This window comes from Chelonia mydas, chromosome 7, assembly GCF_015237465.2.
Source record: "Chelonia mydas isolate rCheMyd1 chromosome 7, rCheMyd1.pri.v2, whole genome shotgun sequence".
NCBI classification, from domain to species: domain Eukaryota; kingdom Metazoa; phylum Chordata; order Testudines; family Cheloniidae; genus Chelonia; species Chelonia mydas.
In genome coordinates, this window is record NC_057853.1 from 63394063 (window position 1) to 63409936 (window position 15874).

The 15874-nt window shown below is 41.1% G+C and overlaps 1 protein-coding gene across 41 annotated transcripts in view; it reads right to left on the bottom strand.

The window, feature by feature from the left end:
* The window catches only part of KCNMA1 (potassium calcium-activated channel subfamily M alpha 1), an 835052-nt gene that overhangs the window by 395679 nt on the left and 423499 nt on the right, over positions 1-15874 (bottom strand). For all 41 annotated transcript variants that reach the window (XM_043551031.1, XM_043551030.1, XM_043551023.1 and 38 more), the window contains exon 3: positions 5090-5151. In XM_043551031.1, the coding sequence (XP_043406966.1) occupies positions 5090-5151 (62 nt within the window). The remainder of the gene's footprint in view (positions 1-5089; positions 5152-15874) is intronic.

Sequence of the window (15874 nt, forward strand, 5' to 3'; positions counted from 1 at the left end):
AGTTGAGAGAAGCCAGATTCCATAGTCTTGTTTCTCATCCTGTGTCTGACAGAAACAGTGGTCTGGATGAAAGCTCACTGACCCTTGACTCAACCTGTAGAACTTGTGGTACTTGTTAGCAAAGGAAAGCACAGGGATCGTGCATCTAGGGTGTGACTGCTTTTCACCAAAATGACTTGCAGCCTGTTGGATCCAGTACTTCTCCTGACCAAAGAGCAGAAGCGAGTCATAGTCCTAGTAGGCTGGACAGGAGATCTCAAGAACTCCTTGAGGCTCTTACAATATTACTCCATCCCTTTGTCTCCCCCTGACTGAAGTTTAAGGGGCTATAACTGATCGGTAATGCTGGAGTCAGAATATAATCAAGCTCACTCTCCCAGTGCAATGTGGGATATGAAGTTCTAACAAATATAAAAAATATAGAAAAAAAGCTTATTTTTTTGTCAGAACAGAACCATATTTGCTTTCTTAATATTCCCAGAAGCAGGTCAGCTGAGTGAGAAGGTGGCATTTTGAAAGTCCCTTTTCTGACCATCAATCACTTCAAGGTGAGTTAGGAGACACTTGCTGACAAAATCCAGAAATGACTTACTTAGCTGAAGGTTCTTTCCTCTAGAATTTCCTGCTCCTCAAAATTTACCAAAACCTGTGTCAATCACAGCTCCAGGACATGATGTAGGAAAGATATGCTTGGTTTACCTATTCTTTTAGTTGATTTGAGTTTTTATTGGTTTTATAACAAATATTTTTGTAGCAGTGGTTCTTTAACGGTACTTACTGTCTGGAGTCTTATGAGAGATGTATTTAAATCTTTTAAAAAGCACTTTGCTGCTAGGGCAACAGGTGCTCTTAAAATTAAATAAATCAAAATGAATCTGACAGTGGACAGTTCCACCATCCTATAAAACACCCAGCCAACGTGTATTGTTTTAAACCATTCAGTATCACCTGCTGTAGGCCAGGACCCCTTGGTGCCAACTGGCAGAGGGAACAGGGATACATAGGGTTTTACAGGGATCCCCTAGGTTGGATATCTGCATAACAGTTCACAGAAGGGTGACATATGAAGTCTCTTCCAAGAGCCAGTAGCCCACCGGTTGTCATACCCATTGCAAAATATATGGATAATATTTAAGGAATTATATATCTATATTGAAAATTACATTCTTAAGGTCTTGGAGTTAAGGAAGGTCACCAGGAGGTGACATACCTAAGAAATGTTCCTTTCAGGGAGTAGGTAAACAGGCATGCATAGCGAAGCATACAATTTAAAAGCATACAATCCAGACAGAGAGCTAGGTGTGTCTGTTCGCATACTGAGAAATTGCAAAATCTATAAGAGAAGAAATTCACAGTAATAAACAAATAGCAAGGGATGTCTTGTTTACTAAGGAAGACAAAGGATAGTTCTGGGATATCTTGGAGTGCAAAGCAACATACCGGATGTTTCACCTATGACAGCATGCATGTCTCATGAAAAGAGGGTTACAGCCAGCCTGGCTGTAAACAGTGTTCTGCAAATCTGTGGATAGCCACTTTATATCCACGGAGCATGTTTGCGGATCATGGATGGATGTGGATCCAAATGTTGTGTCCACACAGGACTCTAGCTGTAAAGCACTGCAAGAATGTGGGTGAGTAATACTCGACAAAACATGAGAGTATCTTGTTAATTAAGCCTAGGGTTTAGAATGCATGTGATGATTTAATTTTGTACATAACCATTGTTTTCAATGCGTTTACTTGCTATGATTTAAATATTTGTGCTATGTTCAATAAACATGCTCAATTTCACCATAAACTTATCTAAGTGCTGTGTGTTTACTGGAGCAGTGATCGGAGGAGGAACTGGTAAGCTGGGGTGTAGTGTTTTTTCAGATGCAGAAAATCTGAGAGTACTGTGCTAGTCAGCAGACTAGGGGCTGGACACTCTTTGGAGACAGTCATGCCTATACTGCAGATGGGAAAAAATGCAACACAAACAGGTGAAGTGACTCATTCAAGGCATGACAGTCCACATACTTATACATTGCTGATTGTAGAAGAAGTGAGGATCCAGGGTTGGAGCATGCCAATTGCTAATCTTCAGAGTGACAGCAGGGCCTACATGGCCTCGAAGGGGAGTGCTTCTGTTGCCAGGGGCTGGTGGAGGTGGGCAGCTGACCCATGGCAGACACAGACAAGGCTTTCTCACACTAAGGACAAGTGATAGTGAGATGCCTCACAGCCTGAGGTACCCCTGGGAAGCATCACACCCTCCCACAGTTGACACCCTGAAGCATGAGGTTTACTTTCCCTCATGTTACGATATCAATGGTCAAATTTAGCCAGCCTTTTGTAACATTTGGTTATAGTATTTACTCCAATATGACCCTGAGTTTCTGTAACAGGCCTACAGATGTTTAGAGTTAGTTAAAAAAAAAAAGTGCAGTAGTTTCTGAGTCATTTGGAAACCAGGAGATGTACCTGATTTTCTGCTTCCCTGTACCATTTCTACCGGTGCAAAGTCAGTGTGAAGCAGATGAAATGCGCTAACAAATCTGAATAGGAGTTTTTTGGCTGGGGCAAATGGTTCAAGGCAATGGAAAGGCACAATGAGTTTAACACCATATTTTATTAAAAGTTTGCAACCTCATTTAGCTGCTGATTGACTCGTCTGATCATTATTCACAGAAGCAGAAGTGTAACAAACACAAAATGAAGATTAGCCTTGTGCAAGTTAACAGAGTATCCCCATCCGGGTTGCCTTTTTTACACGTATATCAGCCTTTACAGTCCCCCTAGAGTTTTTATATCAACCATTGGTTCAAATGCACATTTCTAGTGTGTTACTGGTGCTTTTCACTATTTGAACAGAAGTAGAGTTTTCACAATGTAAACTCTGAATTACTTTCACTACACACAGTACTGGAGATCTGCATTTAGGTGTCTTAATAGACTGATATTTCACACCCTGTGGTGCCATGTTGCTGTAATGGACACCATATCAACTTCTTAATGCAACAAGTTAATTCAGACCTTTTCACTGCAGGATGCTGACTGTGGAGTTTCTAGATCTGAATTAAGCTAGTAGGGTTTACTTTCCTCAGGAAGAGATAGAAGAAACCCCCTTTAAATAATGCAGTAATAGAAAGCCTGTTGGTTTGAGTTAGCTGAAAACTGCAATTCTGAGTTTAATATTAGCTGAGTTAATTGATGAGACAACCTGCAGCTCAACTGCTCTGCTATCCTCAGTAGGTGAGAAATGGCAATAAAACTAATATTACACAGATTAGGTAGCCTACATAAACACGCCAACAAATCTCCCCGTTAAGTCAGAGTTTCTCTCTGCTGGAGGGAAAAAGAAAAAAAACAAAGACAGACTTATAGAGGCCCATTGCCTAGAATTAACTCAGCAGACAAGACTCAAGAAATACTATAGTATTGTACTTCTTCACAACAGACGAGGGGCTCCAGGGAGGGGCACAGCCATTGCAGTCAGAATTTAATTGGGCTGAAATTAAAAAACAGGAGTAACAGTTTCATCTACCCATGTCATTCTTGTTTAATTTGACCATTTCAATGAAGCATTATATGGTGCATATAAGTATTGCCAGGGCTTTTCAGTAAAGTTTGTGTATACAAGGATACTTCACTTTTACTTTCAGACCGGCCACAGCTTACAGGGTGACACAATAAGGAGAATTTAGCGAGGTTGAGAAGCTCATAAAAACTCTAGTTGAATTGTCAAACGTTCAAGGGCTTGCCTTCACCGCACTGTTAGCTCCAGGTATAACTTGAGCGTTATCCTTCACCCAACTCCTGTCTACACACAAAAATCCCTCGTTCAAGTCAAGTGGTACTTTAAACATGAGTTAGCTGGCCTGTGAGGAACGGGGATGTGGAGGGTGAATGATGTCTCTAGCTCAAGGGCTGCTGATGTTCCAGTTAATAATGCACTAAGGATGCTGCATCTTGAATTACAATAACTAATAATCCAACAAACAACAACAACTAATAATCCAATCACGCTGTGCTGCTCATCAAATCACTCTGTGTAGCTGAAGCGTTATTCTGCAGTGTGGTTGCTCTCACTTTTGCTAAGCTAGTTCAGGTGGAGTAACTCAAGTGTGCTAACTGTTGCAGCAAAAACAAGCCCAAAGATATGTGGTAAACTGTTGACATAGTTTTAGTGCCTTAAAATACCACTGATGCCCTAGTGGAATACCCTCCCTAATGGATGTTCCACTGAATAACATTCTATTAACTCCCTTGCAATTGCCTTCTTACCAGGGCTGTGGCTCATGAAAGGCCATTGACCTAGGTAATCTTGCACCAGCCCCACACGTATGTTGTCCTTGCTACACAAAGAACTGCTGACATGTATCAAAGGGGAGGATATAAAGTTAGGTTACGTTAACCTGTGTCAAGACATCATGACTGTTATGTTTACATTGATATGTCATGATGATGCAGGGTCATGATGAAACCTTGACCTCTCCAAATTGAAACATCACCACTTGACCACATTTTGTTCATCTCCCAAAAAATTTTGAAATGTTACTCTCATCCTACAAACTCAGTTTGCATGGCCTGGGACAAATCCATCAAACTCAGAATTTGGTAATCTGAATCGGTAACAATGCTAGATATAATTATGCTATGTACTACATAGAGTCTTTTGATGAGTTTTCAAAGGAATTCCTGGAATTCTCATTAAATACACACGTTATTTGTCCTGTAAGCCTATGACTTCTCAAGTCCAACTCCCTTCCCTACATCCTCTATTCTACTTTTGTCCTTGAAGGATAATTAAAGTCTCAACTGGAAGAATTTTTTTTTCCTGCAGTATGCATACTCTAAACTAAGAGAAATGTTATTTTCTATCCTTTCCTTCTCTAGCACCAAATGTAACCAAGACCAGTATAGTTTACAAAAGATCTTTCCCTCATCCCTAAAACTAGCCTGGAAGACTATGCACTATTATAAAGTTCTTTGCATTCAGGAGATGAGTATAAAAAATGTTGAATTTAAGTAGATGAATGGAGCAATTTAAAGCACATACTTGCTTTAGGAAAAGAGGGGAACGGAAATGTATTAGAATACTCACTTTGACGAATCTATGAAGTATATTACAAGAGCACCAATACTAAGAGCAAAGACTAAGACAACCTGCAAAAAACAAAAAGAAAAATACAATCACTCAACAGTGTATGACCAAAACATTGATTGTTTCACGCTTAAGAAAGAAAATAATATGTAAAACATCATTCAATTTATTTTTGGCTGTCATTTGTTTTAAAAATTAACCCCTGCTCACATTTTCAAACAATATATTTCATTGGGGGCAGGGGGAGAGAAAGGCTGACTTCCATCCCAGGGAAATGGCTCCTGTATCCTAACTTTTGCCAAAGTGGATTAATTAATTTTAAATGACAGGCTTCCCCCACTTGAACGGTATTCAAGTCATATTGTAGCTTTATCAGAGCTATCCTTCAGCTTTCCAGCAGAAATGTCTCATACCTTGTAGGTAACCAATAGAGATGACAGATTAGATTGCATATACATTAATATTATATGTGTGATAGTGAAATCCATGTGATAAATTGTAGAGCTATATGATCATTTGCTTTAACATGCACCTTTGATCATCTTACCAGTCCACTACTCACTAATACTCTCATCTCTACCAGAATTGTTTCTTACATGCCAAACCTTCAGGCAGCTTCAAATAATTGATTTCTCTTTTCAATATTCCAGCAGATAAGTTCCTTCTTTTCACATAGCTATGCCATTTCATCTAATATTATAGGAAACGGGCAGGCAACACTCAAACCTGTCACTAGCCCAAGGTTAAAATCCAATACATTGCAAACTATGAAGGCTAGAAATGGGTACATTTGACCATTGAAAAGAATCTCAGAACCCACTTTTTAAAACTTTAAAGATCTTTAATTTCAGCTTAGTGGGTTGTGAAATATCAGATCTTTTGTATTTATTTCAGATTTTTCAAAAGATAATTTTTCAAAAGATAAATCATTCTCTCCTTGAGCCCTACACCTTTGGACTGATTGTACCAAGGACCCTAGCTTTACAGGCAAAGGGATACAAACAAGATCAATAAAAACAGGTTTCTGAAAGATTTTTAAAACTTTTTTCCTGTAAATTATATGGTATAATGAATACAGAATATGGGTGATGTGATATAAAATGTTTTATTAGCTCTAGTTTAGGGTGATTTGGGTAATCATTCATCGCTTTGCTACTAATGCAACTATCTCTAATATACACCAATAAAATCTTTATTCTACCCCTCACTTTGTGCTGTCATGTATTCTCCGTAGTTAAACACACACAATATATATTTTTAAAAATTAGGATAGTTTAAATATTAATTCCTCTACCGTGCCTGGAAGCTTGCCAAACTTAGAAAGTTCACATGCTACATTGACAGAAATCCAGTAATGTTTGAGCAGGTAGATGTACAGGGGATAAATTTTAAGGGAAGCACCAGGCCACAGAAATGCATACTGAAAAGGATACGTGAATTTTCATGCTATTTTGACAAATCCTTTTTAACGAGACATGATAAACCAATGCAAAAGTATTTTGTTTTTAAAGAATTAACAATACACTCAGTAAATTTGAAATGAAACCTTCCACTTTACTTGGCAAATTATTTTGATTTAGATAATTACTAATCCAAATCATAGCTACTGACTCAAACATTTTCTATTTTCTTTATTGACTGAGCAAAGAAAATATTATTTGTAGCTTGCCTTGCCCTGTGGGGAATAAAATAGTGATTCCTTGCTCCAATTTCTTGCACCCTTAAGATCTACTGAAGCGATTAACTTCAGTGGGTGCAGGATCAAGTCCTTAGTGACAGGGTAGGATATGTTATTCAGGCTAACACAGAAGTTTGAGTTCCTCTGTGATAAATGAAGTGTGTGGGGGGTGGGGTGGGGAGGGAAGGGGGAGGAATAGCTCTCTTTTATGGACACCCAGGCAGCCAGTTAAGTATAAAATTCCTCTTAGTAGCAGTTCTCTACTTGCTTTACCTGTAAAGGGTTAACAAGCCCACAGGTAAAAGGAAAGGAGTGGACACCTGACCAAAAGAGCCAATGGGACGGCTAGAATTTTTAAAATTGTGAAAAAAATTTCCTTTGTCTGTGTGGTGGTGTTCTCCAGAAAGAGGAGACACAGAGCAGCAATGCTGTAAGCAGCTTTAAAACCAGACATGAAAAAGCATCAATTCATACCTCAAACCTACTTATCTGAAACCAAGATATGTAAATAGATCAGAAATGTCTAGAAAGATGCGATTAGGTTTATTTCTTTTATTTTGTAAACCTTGTGGACTCCTCGGTGCTAACCCCAAATGCTTTTGTTTTGCTTGTAACCTTTAAGCTGGACCTCAAGAAGGTTATTTTTGATGTTTAAATTTTGTAAGTGGGTTTTTTAAATCTAGCAAAAGCCTAAGTTCCAGATGTATTTTCTATCTTTTTTAAGAACAGGATTGGATTTTTGGGGTCTTAAGGGGTTTGTGCATATGTTGTTTAGGTGGCAACTGGAGTTGCAGCTAGCAAGGGAGGTGAACGGCAACAGGAAGGGTTTCTACAGGTATGTTAGCAACAAGAAAATGTCATGGAAAGTGTGGGATCCTTAATGAATGGGGGAAGCAACCTAGACACAGATGATGTGGAAAAAGATGAAGTATTCAATGCTTTTTTTGCTTTGGTCTTCACAGACAACGTCAGCTCCCACACTGCTCTCCTCGGCAACACAGTATGGGGAGGTGGTGAGCAGCCGTCAGTGGTGAAAGAATAGGTTAAGGACTATTTAGAAAAGCTGGACATATACAAGTCCATGGGTCCGGATCTAATGCATCCGAGGGTGCTGAGGGAATTGGCTGATGTGATTGCAGAGCCATTGGCCATTATCTTTGAAAACTCATGGCGATCAGGGGAGATCCCGGATGACTGGAAAAAGGAAAATATAGTGCCCATCTTCAAAAAAGGGAAGGAGGAGAATCCGGGGAACTACAGACCGGTCAGCCTCACCTCAGTCCCTGGAAAAATCATGGAGCAAGTTCTCAAGGAAACCATTCTGAAGCACTGGGAGGAGAGGAAGATGATCAGGAATAGTAAACATGGATTCACCAAGGGCAAGTCATGCCTGATCAACCCGATTGCCTTCTATGATGAGATAACTGGCTCTGTGGATATGGGGAAAGCAGTGGACATATTATATCTTCACTTTAGCGAAGCTTTTGATACGGTCTCCCACAGTATTCTTGCCAGCAAGTTAAAAAAGTATGGATTGGATGAATGGACTATAAGAGAACATATTCCTCCTACTTAATTAATGTGCACTTAATTAAAAGGGGTCAACAGCTGGATGTCTAGTTGGCAGCCGGTATCAAGTGGAGGGCCCCAGGGGTCGGTCATGGGGCCGGTTTTGTTCAACATCTTTATTAATGATCTGGATGATGGGATAGTTTGCACCCTCAGTAAATTCGCAGATGACACTAAACTGGGAGGAGAGGTAGATACGCTGGAGGGTAGCAATAGGGTCCAGAGTGACCTAGACAAATTGGAGGATTGGGCCAAAAGAAATCTGATGAGGTTCAACAAGGACAAGTGCCGAGTCCTGCACTTAGGACGGAAGAATCCCATGCACTGCCACAGGCTGGGGACTGACTGCCTAAGCAGCAGTTCTGCAGAAAAGGACCTGGGGATTACAGTGGACGAGAAGCTGGATATGAGTCAGCCATGTGCCCTTGTTGCCAAGAAGGCTAACAGCATACTGGGCTGCATTAACAGGAGCACTGCCAGCAGATTGAGTGAAGTGACTATTCCTCTCTATTCGGCAGTGGTGAGGCCACATCTGGAGTATTGCATCCAGTTTTGCCCTCCCCCCCCCCCCCCCAAAAGGATGTGGACAAATTGGAAAGAGTCCAGTGGAGGGCAACAAAAATGATCAGGGGGATAGGGCACACGACTTACGAGGAGCGGCTGAGGGAACTGGGTTTGTTTAGTCTGCAGAATCATAGAATATCAGGGTTGGAAGGGAACTGAGGAGGTCATCTAGTCCAACCCCCTGCTCAAAGCAGGACCAATCCCCACCTAAATCATCCCAGCCAGGGCTTTGTCAAGCCTGACCTTAAAAACTTCTAAGGAAGGAGATTCCACCACCTCCCTAGGTAACGCATTCCAGTGTTTCACCACCCTCCTAGTGAAAAAGTTTTTCCTAATATCCAACCTAAACCTCCCCCACTGCAACTTGAGACCATTACTCCTCGTTCTGTCATCTGCTACCACTGAGAACAGTCTAGATCCATCCACTTTGGAACCCCCTTTCAGGTAGTTGAAAGCAGCTATCAAATCCCTCTTCTCATTCTTCTCTTCCGCAGACTAAACAATCCCAGTTCCCTCAGCCTCTCCTCATAAGTGATGCGTTCCAGTCCCCTAATTATTTTTGTTGCCCTCCGCTGGACTCTCTCCAATTTTTCCACATCCTTCTTGTAGTGTGGGGCCCAAAACTGGATACAGTACTCCAGATGAGGCCTCACCAATGTCGAATAGAGGGGAATGATCACGTCCCTCGATCTGCTGGCAATGCCCCTACATATACATCCCAAAATGCCACTGGCCTTCTTGGCAACAAGGGCACACTGTTGACTCATATCCAGCTTCTCGTCCACTGTAACCCCTCGGTCCTTTTCTGCAGAACTGCTGCCTAGCCATTCGGTCCCTAGTCTGTAGCGGTGCATGGGATTCTTCCGTCCTAAGTGCAGGACTCTGCACTTGTCCTTGTTGAACCTCATCAGATTTCTTTTGGCCCAATCCTCTAATTTGTTTAGGGCCCTCTGTATCCTATCCCTACCCTCCAGCGTATCTACCTCTCCTCCCAGTTTAGTGTCATCTGCAAACTTGCTGAGAATGCAATCCACACCATCCTCCAGATCATTTATGAAGATATTGAACAAAACCAGCCCGAGGACCGACCCTTGGGGCACTCCACTTGATACCGGCTGCCAACTGGACATGGAGCCATTGATCACTACCCGTTGAGCCTGACAATCTAGCCAACTTTCTATCCACCTTATAGTCCAAAAGCGTTGTGGCAGCAGTGGGATACGAACCCACGCCCCCGAAGAGACTGGAGTAAGAGAAAGGGGAGGTCCAAGGAGGATGGAGCTCAGCTGTTCTCAGTGGTGGCACATGACAGAACAAGGAGCAATGGTCTCAAGTTGCAGTGGGGAGGTCTAGGTTGGATATTAGGAAACACTATTTCACTAGGATGGTGAAGCACTGGAATGGGTTACCTAGGGAGGTGGTGGAATCGCCATCCTTAGAGTTTTTTAAGGCCCTGCTTGACAAAGCCCTGGCTGGGATGATTTAGTTGGTGTTGGTCCTGATTTGAGCAGGACTAGATGACCTCCTGATGTCTCTTCCAACCCTGATCTTCTATGATTCTATGAACAGCTGATTTCCTTTGTTTTCTTTCTCAGCGTGTGAGCATGAGCGTGTGTGAGCGAGTGAGCGAGCTTTAGTGTATCCACAGGGTGGAATTCCCAAGTGCTCCTTCCTGGGTCCAAAGGGGTTTTTTTGCACTTGGGTGGTGGCAGCATCTATCCATCCAAGGTTAGAGAAAAGCTGTAACCTTGGGAGTTTAATACAAGCCTGGAGTGGCCAGTATTAATTTTTAAAATGCTTGTGGGCCCCCACTTTCTGCACTCAATGTGCCAGAGTGTGGATTCACCCTTGACACCCTCCTATTCCTAACTTCTCTTTTGAACAAATGGCCAGGGTGCCTCCCCATTCTATTAGCTCCCAAATTATCGCACATTAGATGTTTCCCAAGTTATTCAGGTAATCAGGACTCTACTGCACGGTACAGTTTTGCCACATCCACACAGTACCCCATCACGGTAATACAAAAATATGAGTTAGTTCCCTTTTGACTGCAATTCTTGCACTGTCTTTTTTGTAGAATGGCTCTATAAACACAGCAATGCCCTTTTATTGTGAGTAAGATTGATGATACCCCTTGCCCTGGCTGTCTAACTGTTTATTGGCACTCTGAACAATTCTATCTATTGGATGACTTGGAAATGGGAAGCATAAACTGACTCAGTAATAATGGACTACTTTCTTCATATCCAAGAACTTCTCTCTGGGAGAAACAAGACAAGTCCTGTGTGCTGCACTAAGAATTGGAAACAGATGGCAAGTCATCTCTCTTGTAACTGTAACTTCGTTGCTGGGCTATAGAATCTAAACAAAGTCTCCTTTAACGCTTCTGGCAGACACTGTTTAAGAAACAATGTCATTTTAAAAAAAAATCAAGGAGCTGATGACGCAGGGCTGAACCGTTCAGGGCACTGGTAATAGGACATGCAGCCTTTGACTTCTAGATTGCCAATTAAAATACAACCTAGGTCAGTAGTGAACAAAACTTAACACTTCATCTGAACAATGGCATACGTGAAGTGAAATAGTAGTCTTAATCAATCCGGTTCTGAGTGGCTAGATGTACACCCCCAAATAAATACCACACTTTCCACTATTGTTGGCCATTTTAATTGAGAGGTCAAGTACTGAATGGTTCCTCTAGTACAGGGCTCAGGCTGGTGGATATGGTGATGTGGGGAAGCTTGCACTGCTAATGACCACACTGTATTTGCTTCATAAACAGAGGAATTTGCTCTGGAGGGCTATCACTTTGCAATCTATTACTCTAATCCACAATTAACTTTTTGCACCCCCTAAGAAACAATTCACTGTAACTCTTCAATGTTTACTCCAGCTACAGAGTTCATTATTATTCCACAAACTCCAAAACCTTTGTTCATCTCAAAATGCTGAAAGACTAGGTCACAACTCACGGGTCTCAAACTCAGGTCTACAGAGTTCACAGGTGCAGCCTCACTCCAACCATCGACCTGGCAGCCCGCTAACACCACCTTACCTAGGACCCATGAAGCCAGCCCCAGTTTGAGGCTCCACCCTTGAGATCCTATTGGTGGAGTCCTAGAGCAGCTGATTGGCCCATTGCCCCTACTTAAGCCAGCAGCAAGAACAAGAAGCTGTCTGAATAACTGGGTTTCTGTTCCCCCCCCCAATTTAACTTACTGGAATTGCAGCCCAGCTTGACTCCTGGCATCTCACATGTTGTTCCTGACCTCCAGGCTGTCTTCTGCCTTTAACTCCCTGGTCTCCTGATCTGGCCTGACTCTGATTCTAGAATCAAGTTGATCTGCTTCTGATCTCCCAGTATCCAAACCCAGCTGACTCATGACTCCAGTTTTGTGACTGTGGACTCTGGCTCTCACCATTAGGTATGGCTGCCCATGATGTAGCCATGACAACCTGGCTTTTGTTTTGTTTTTGGTTGTTCTTTCTCAGATGACTTCTTAAATAGCTTTGCAAATTAAATCCAACCAACTCTGGAAGGTTCTGGGGTTATTTTTCATTTGGATTCCAATGGAGAGGGCTTTTTCCTTCCTTTTAGCAAAATACATTTTTGCTAAACGAGCAAGACTTCACAGTCTATACAATAAAAAAAAGCTTAACATTTATTATAAGTTATCTCTGAAGCTATAGTATTAGAAAAGAACCTGACAGTCTTACTATAGGCAATACAGAGAACAATGTGCAATGTGTCAGTTCTAGGAGCAGATAACAAAAGAAAGGACTGGAAACCCCTGTTCTTTCAGCCATCACTCAGCAGCATAATGGCACTTTCTGAAGCAGTGTAATTGTCATTATGTAGGATACACTGAAGCTTTGCAGGGCCACAATCCACAGGAACTAGGACTGGTATCATTTTGTATTTGTCCAGTGAGACTAAATAACTTTTAATTTCCTGATGCTATGTCACAAATAGAGTTGGGTAAAAGTTATTTGGGTACATATCTGAGAAATCCAAATGGTTGATCAACCCAACCTTCTTTGGAGATTTGTTTCACTTTTCAGAGATAATTCGTCTCAATATTTTTTGTTGACAAAATCTTTCATACTTTGGGAACACACAGACACAGGGCCTCATCTTGCACCACTGAAGTCTTGGGAGCTTTGTCATAGACTTCAATGGGTGCAGGATCAGACCCTTAATGCTACAATAATACTAGAGGTATTACTATTTAACCCTTATGCAGTGCAGAATACTAGGGCTCGATTCTCCTACTGAGCTCAGAACTTTGCTGTTGATTTCGATGGAAAAAAGAGCAGGCCCCTATTGTAAAAGTAAAGGAAGCTAATAAGTCTGTGCCAAGGGGTTAAAGTCTGGAATCTGAGGGTTTTTATAAGGACCTTGTATACCAAATAAAGTCTTTGACTGTTACTTAGAAGTCAGCTTGACATTTGGTTAGAGATAGTCCCTTATTTACCAAAGTCAATTAAAAAAAAATGTACAGTGTTTTGTGTTGGAGGGATTGGGAATAGGTGCAAAGCTTGGATCCATATATGTGAACCTCTCCAAAATTTAGGGCAGAGCTGGTCAATAGGAAGACCATGGGCCAAATCTGGACCACCAGACGCTTTTGAATGGACCCCAAAATCTTTTTATTTACTTATTTACAGTTATTTATTATTTTCTCTGGAGTCTGAACTACACTTTGACCATGAAATTTGGACTTCGTCAATTATTTTTTTGTCTCGCACTGGTTTAGGGATTCAGATCCAGGGTTTTGTCTCTTCATCTATGAGTCATCAATAATACCATTAAGTGCACAGGCACTAACCAATTATTTTAAAGTAAATACAGGACACACAAAGTGAACCAAAACTACACAAACTTCAAGAAAAAGTTTGTCTCAACCACTGGGGGAAATTCATGTTATTCCTATGTGAACCACCATTGAAAATTCAGTCCTGCAGCCTACAAAACAAAGTGGGGACTGAATATAGTATCTAAAGAATGACATGTTTCTTGTTATAACAAATAATAACTTTACAGCCTGAATCCATGGGAATCACTCAGCCACTGTTATAAGACACAAGATCTCAACCCAGTACTAAAAGGCAGCCATATCTTGGGTGAAAAAACTGAGGTCATTTTATATCAACATTACCCAATAATTTTAAAGAAGAATTATGCAACTGATACTGGTGGTGGAATTTGGGGCTGACAGTGTCATGGTGGAGTCTCCATCACGGACCATTTTTAAAGCAAGATTGAATGTTTTCTAAAAGATCTGCTCTAGGAATTATTTTGAGAGCAGTTCTATGAACTATCCTATGCAGGAGGTCGGATTAGATGATCACAACAATGGTCCCTTCTGGCTTCGGAATCTATATAAATGCTCAAATTGAAATCTGTCCAGATCTCCATGACTAATTCCTCTAAAATCTTCCAAGTATGTATGGTATCTCTAAGGACTACAAGTAGATCTGGACTTGAGTTCTATATGTCCTATAAAAAACATCATGTTTTGTGGCATAATATCCCGCAGTGACTACTAACCAACAGTATACTTTGGAACAAATGGTATTACAGCACAAGGGTGTGGCTGTATTTTGTTTATGCATAGTCTTTGCAAAGACCCATTACAGTACTTGAACTATGTTCTACAGAACAGTGGTTGAGATCTACAAAGCTGTCTAGGAGATTTAGACACCCATCTTCCAATAAAATTCACATATTTTCTATTAAACCAAATCCTGACAACTCTGAAACTTTAAACTTCACCATAATAACATGGTTAATAATCCCAAATCTGTAAGCCTTTTTCCTGTTATCATCCTAAAATAAACAAAACAAAACAAAACATTTAGATGAGGGCTTTTTTGCCCACTCCCATTGTACTGAGACACAATGCTAGCCTTAGAATTCACACTGCCCCAAGACCCCAGAAAGGGTTGAAGGGAGAGAGGAATCAGACTTGTGCTCTCCTCTGCTCCTGCTGGCAGAGCTTTTTCCTCCTCTTAACAGAACAGGAAATGAGTCTGGGCTCTAACTTGCCAAGATTGCCTGGCAGATGCTCAATAGAGTTGAGCTTATAACTGACCCTGCCAAAAAATCCCCTAAATCAGATTTAATCAGTTCAGTAAAAATGGGCCCAAGTTACAAAATTTGGATTTGGATCCACATTTCAAGCATCCCTAAATTCATGGTTGTTTGAATCCAGGACTTTAGTTGAGCTGGTTATAAACTGGTGAGCCAGTTGTGGAGTTTGGATCCAGATTTAGATTCTGTGTCCCTGGCAAGGTCTTCGTTTGGTCTCAGGTCTACTTTTTGGATACTTTTGCTTTCTTAGTAGGGATGGTGAAAGGCTACAGTTTGAGTGGGTCCTCTCGAATTCACAGCCACCAGAAGCAAGGGTGGGAAAGAGCAGATGTGCAAGGAAAGCTTTGCCGTGCTTGTTAAGTAGACCTGGAACAAGAAGCTTTCTGGATCTGTTTATTATTCCAATGCATTTGGCACCATATTGCTACTTCTACATATTTATTATAGTTGCTATTTTTATCTGGAAGGAATCTGTTACTTGTAGTAACTGACTGTTTGTTTAAGCATGGGGGAGGTGGAATTATTCAGCAGCAGCTACATTGACTAAGCACTTAGTTCTGAGTCAAAAATAAACACCACCTTGACAGGAGAAAAAAATAAATAGCTGCTGCACAATCTCCAATTCCTTCTTAAAATAAAACCGCCCGGAGTTCAATAAAATGGCACAAAGATTTTTTGAGGCAGAAAGAATACAAAATTAATGTGTGAATGAACTATAGACAAATCCGTCTTCTTCTAACATTAAGCAATTGTGGAGGAGCTTTGGCTAGGTTGTGTTTCTTGAGATGACAGTTTGTGTATCCACGTGCACAGTTAAGACAGTAATAAGGGCTTTGCGTCAATCAAGATTTTCATAAAGGATGTAATGAAGCAACAGAAA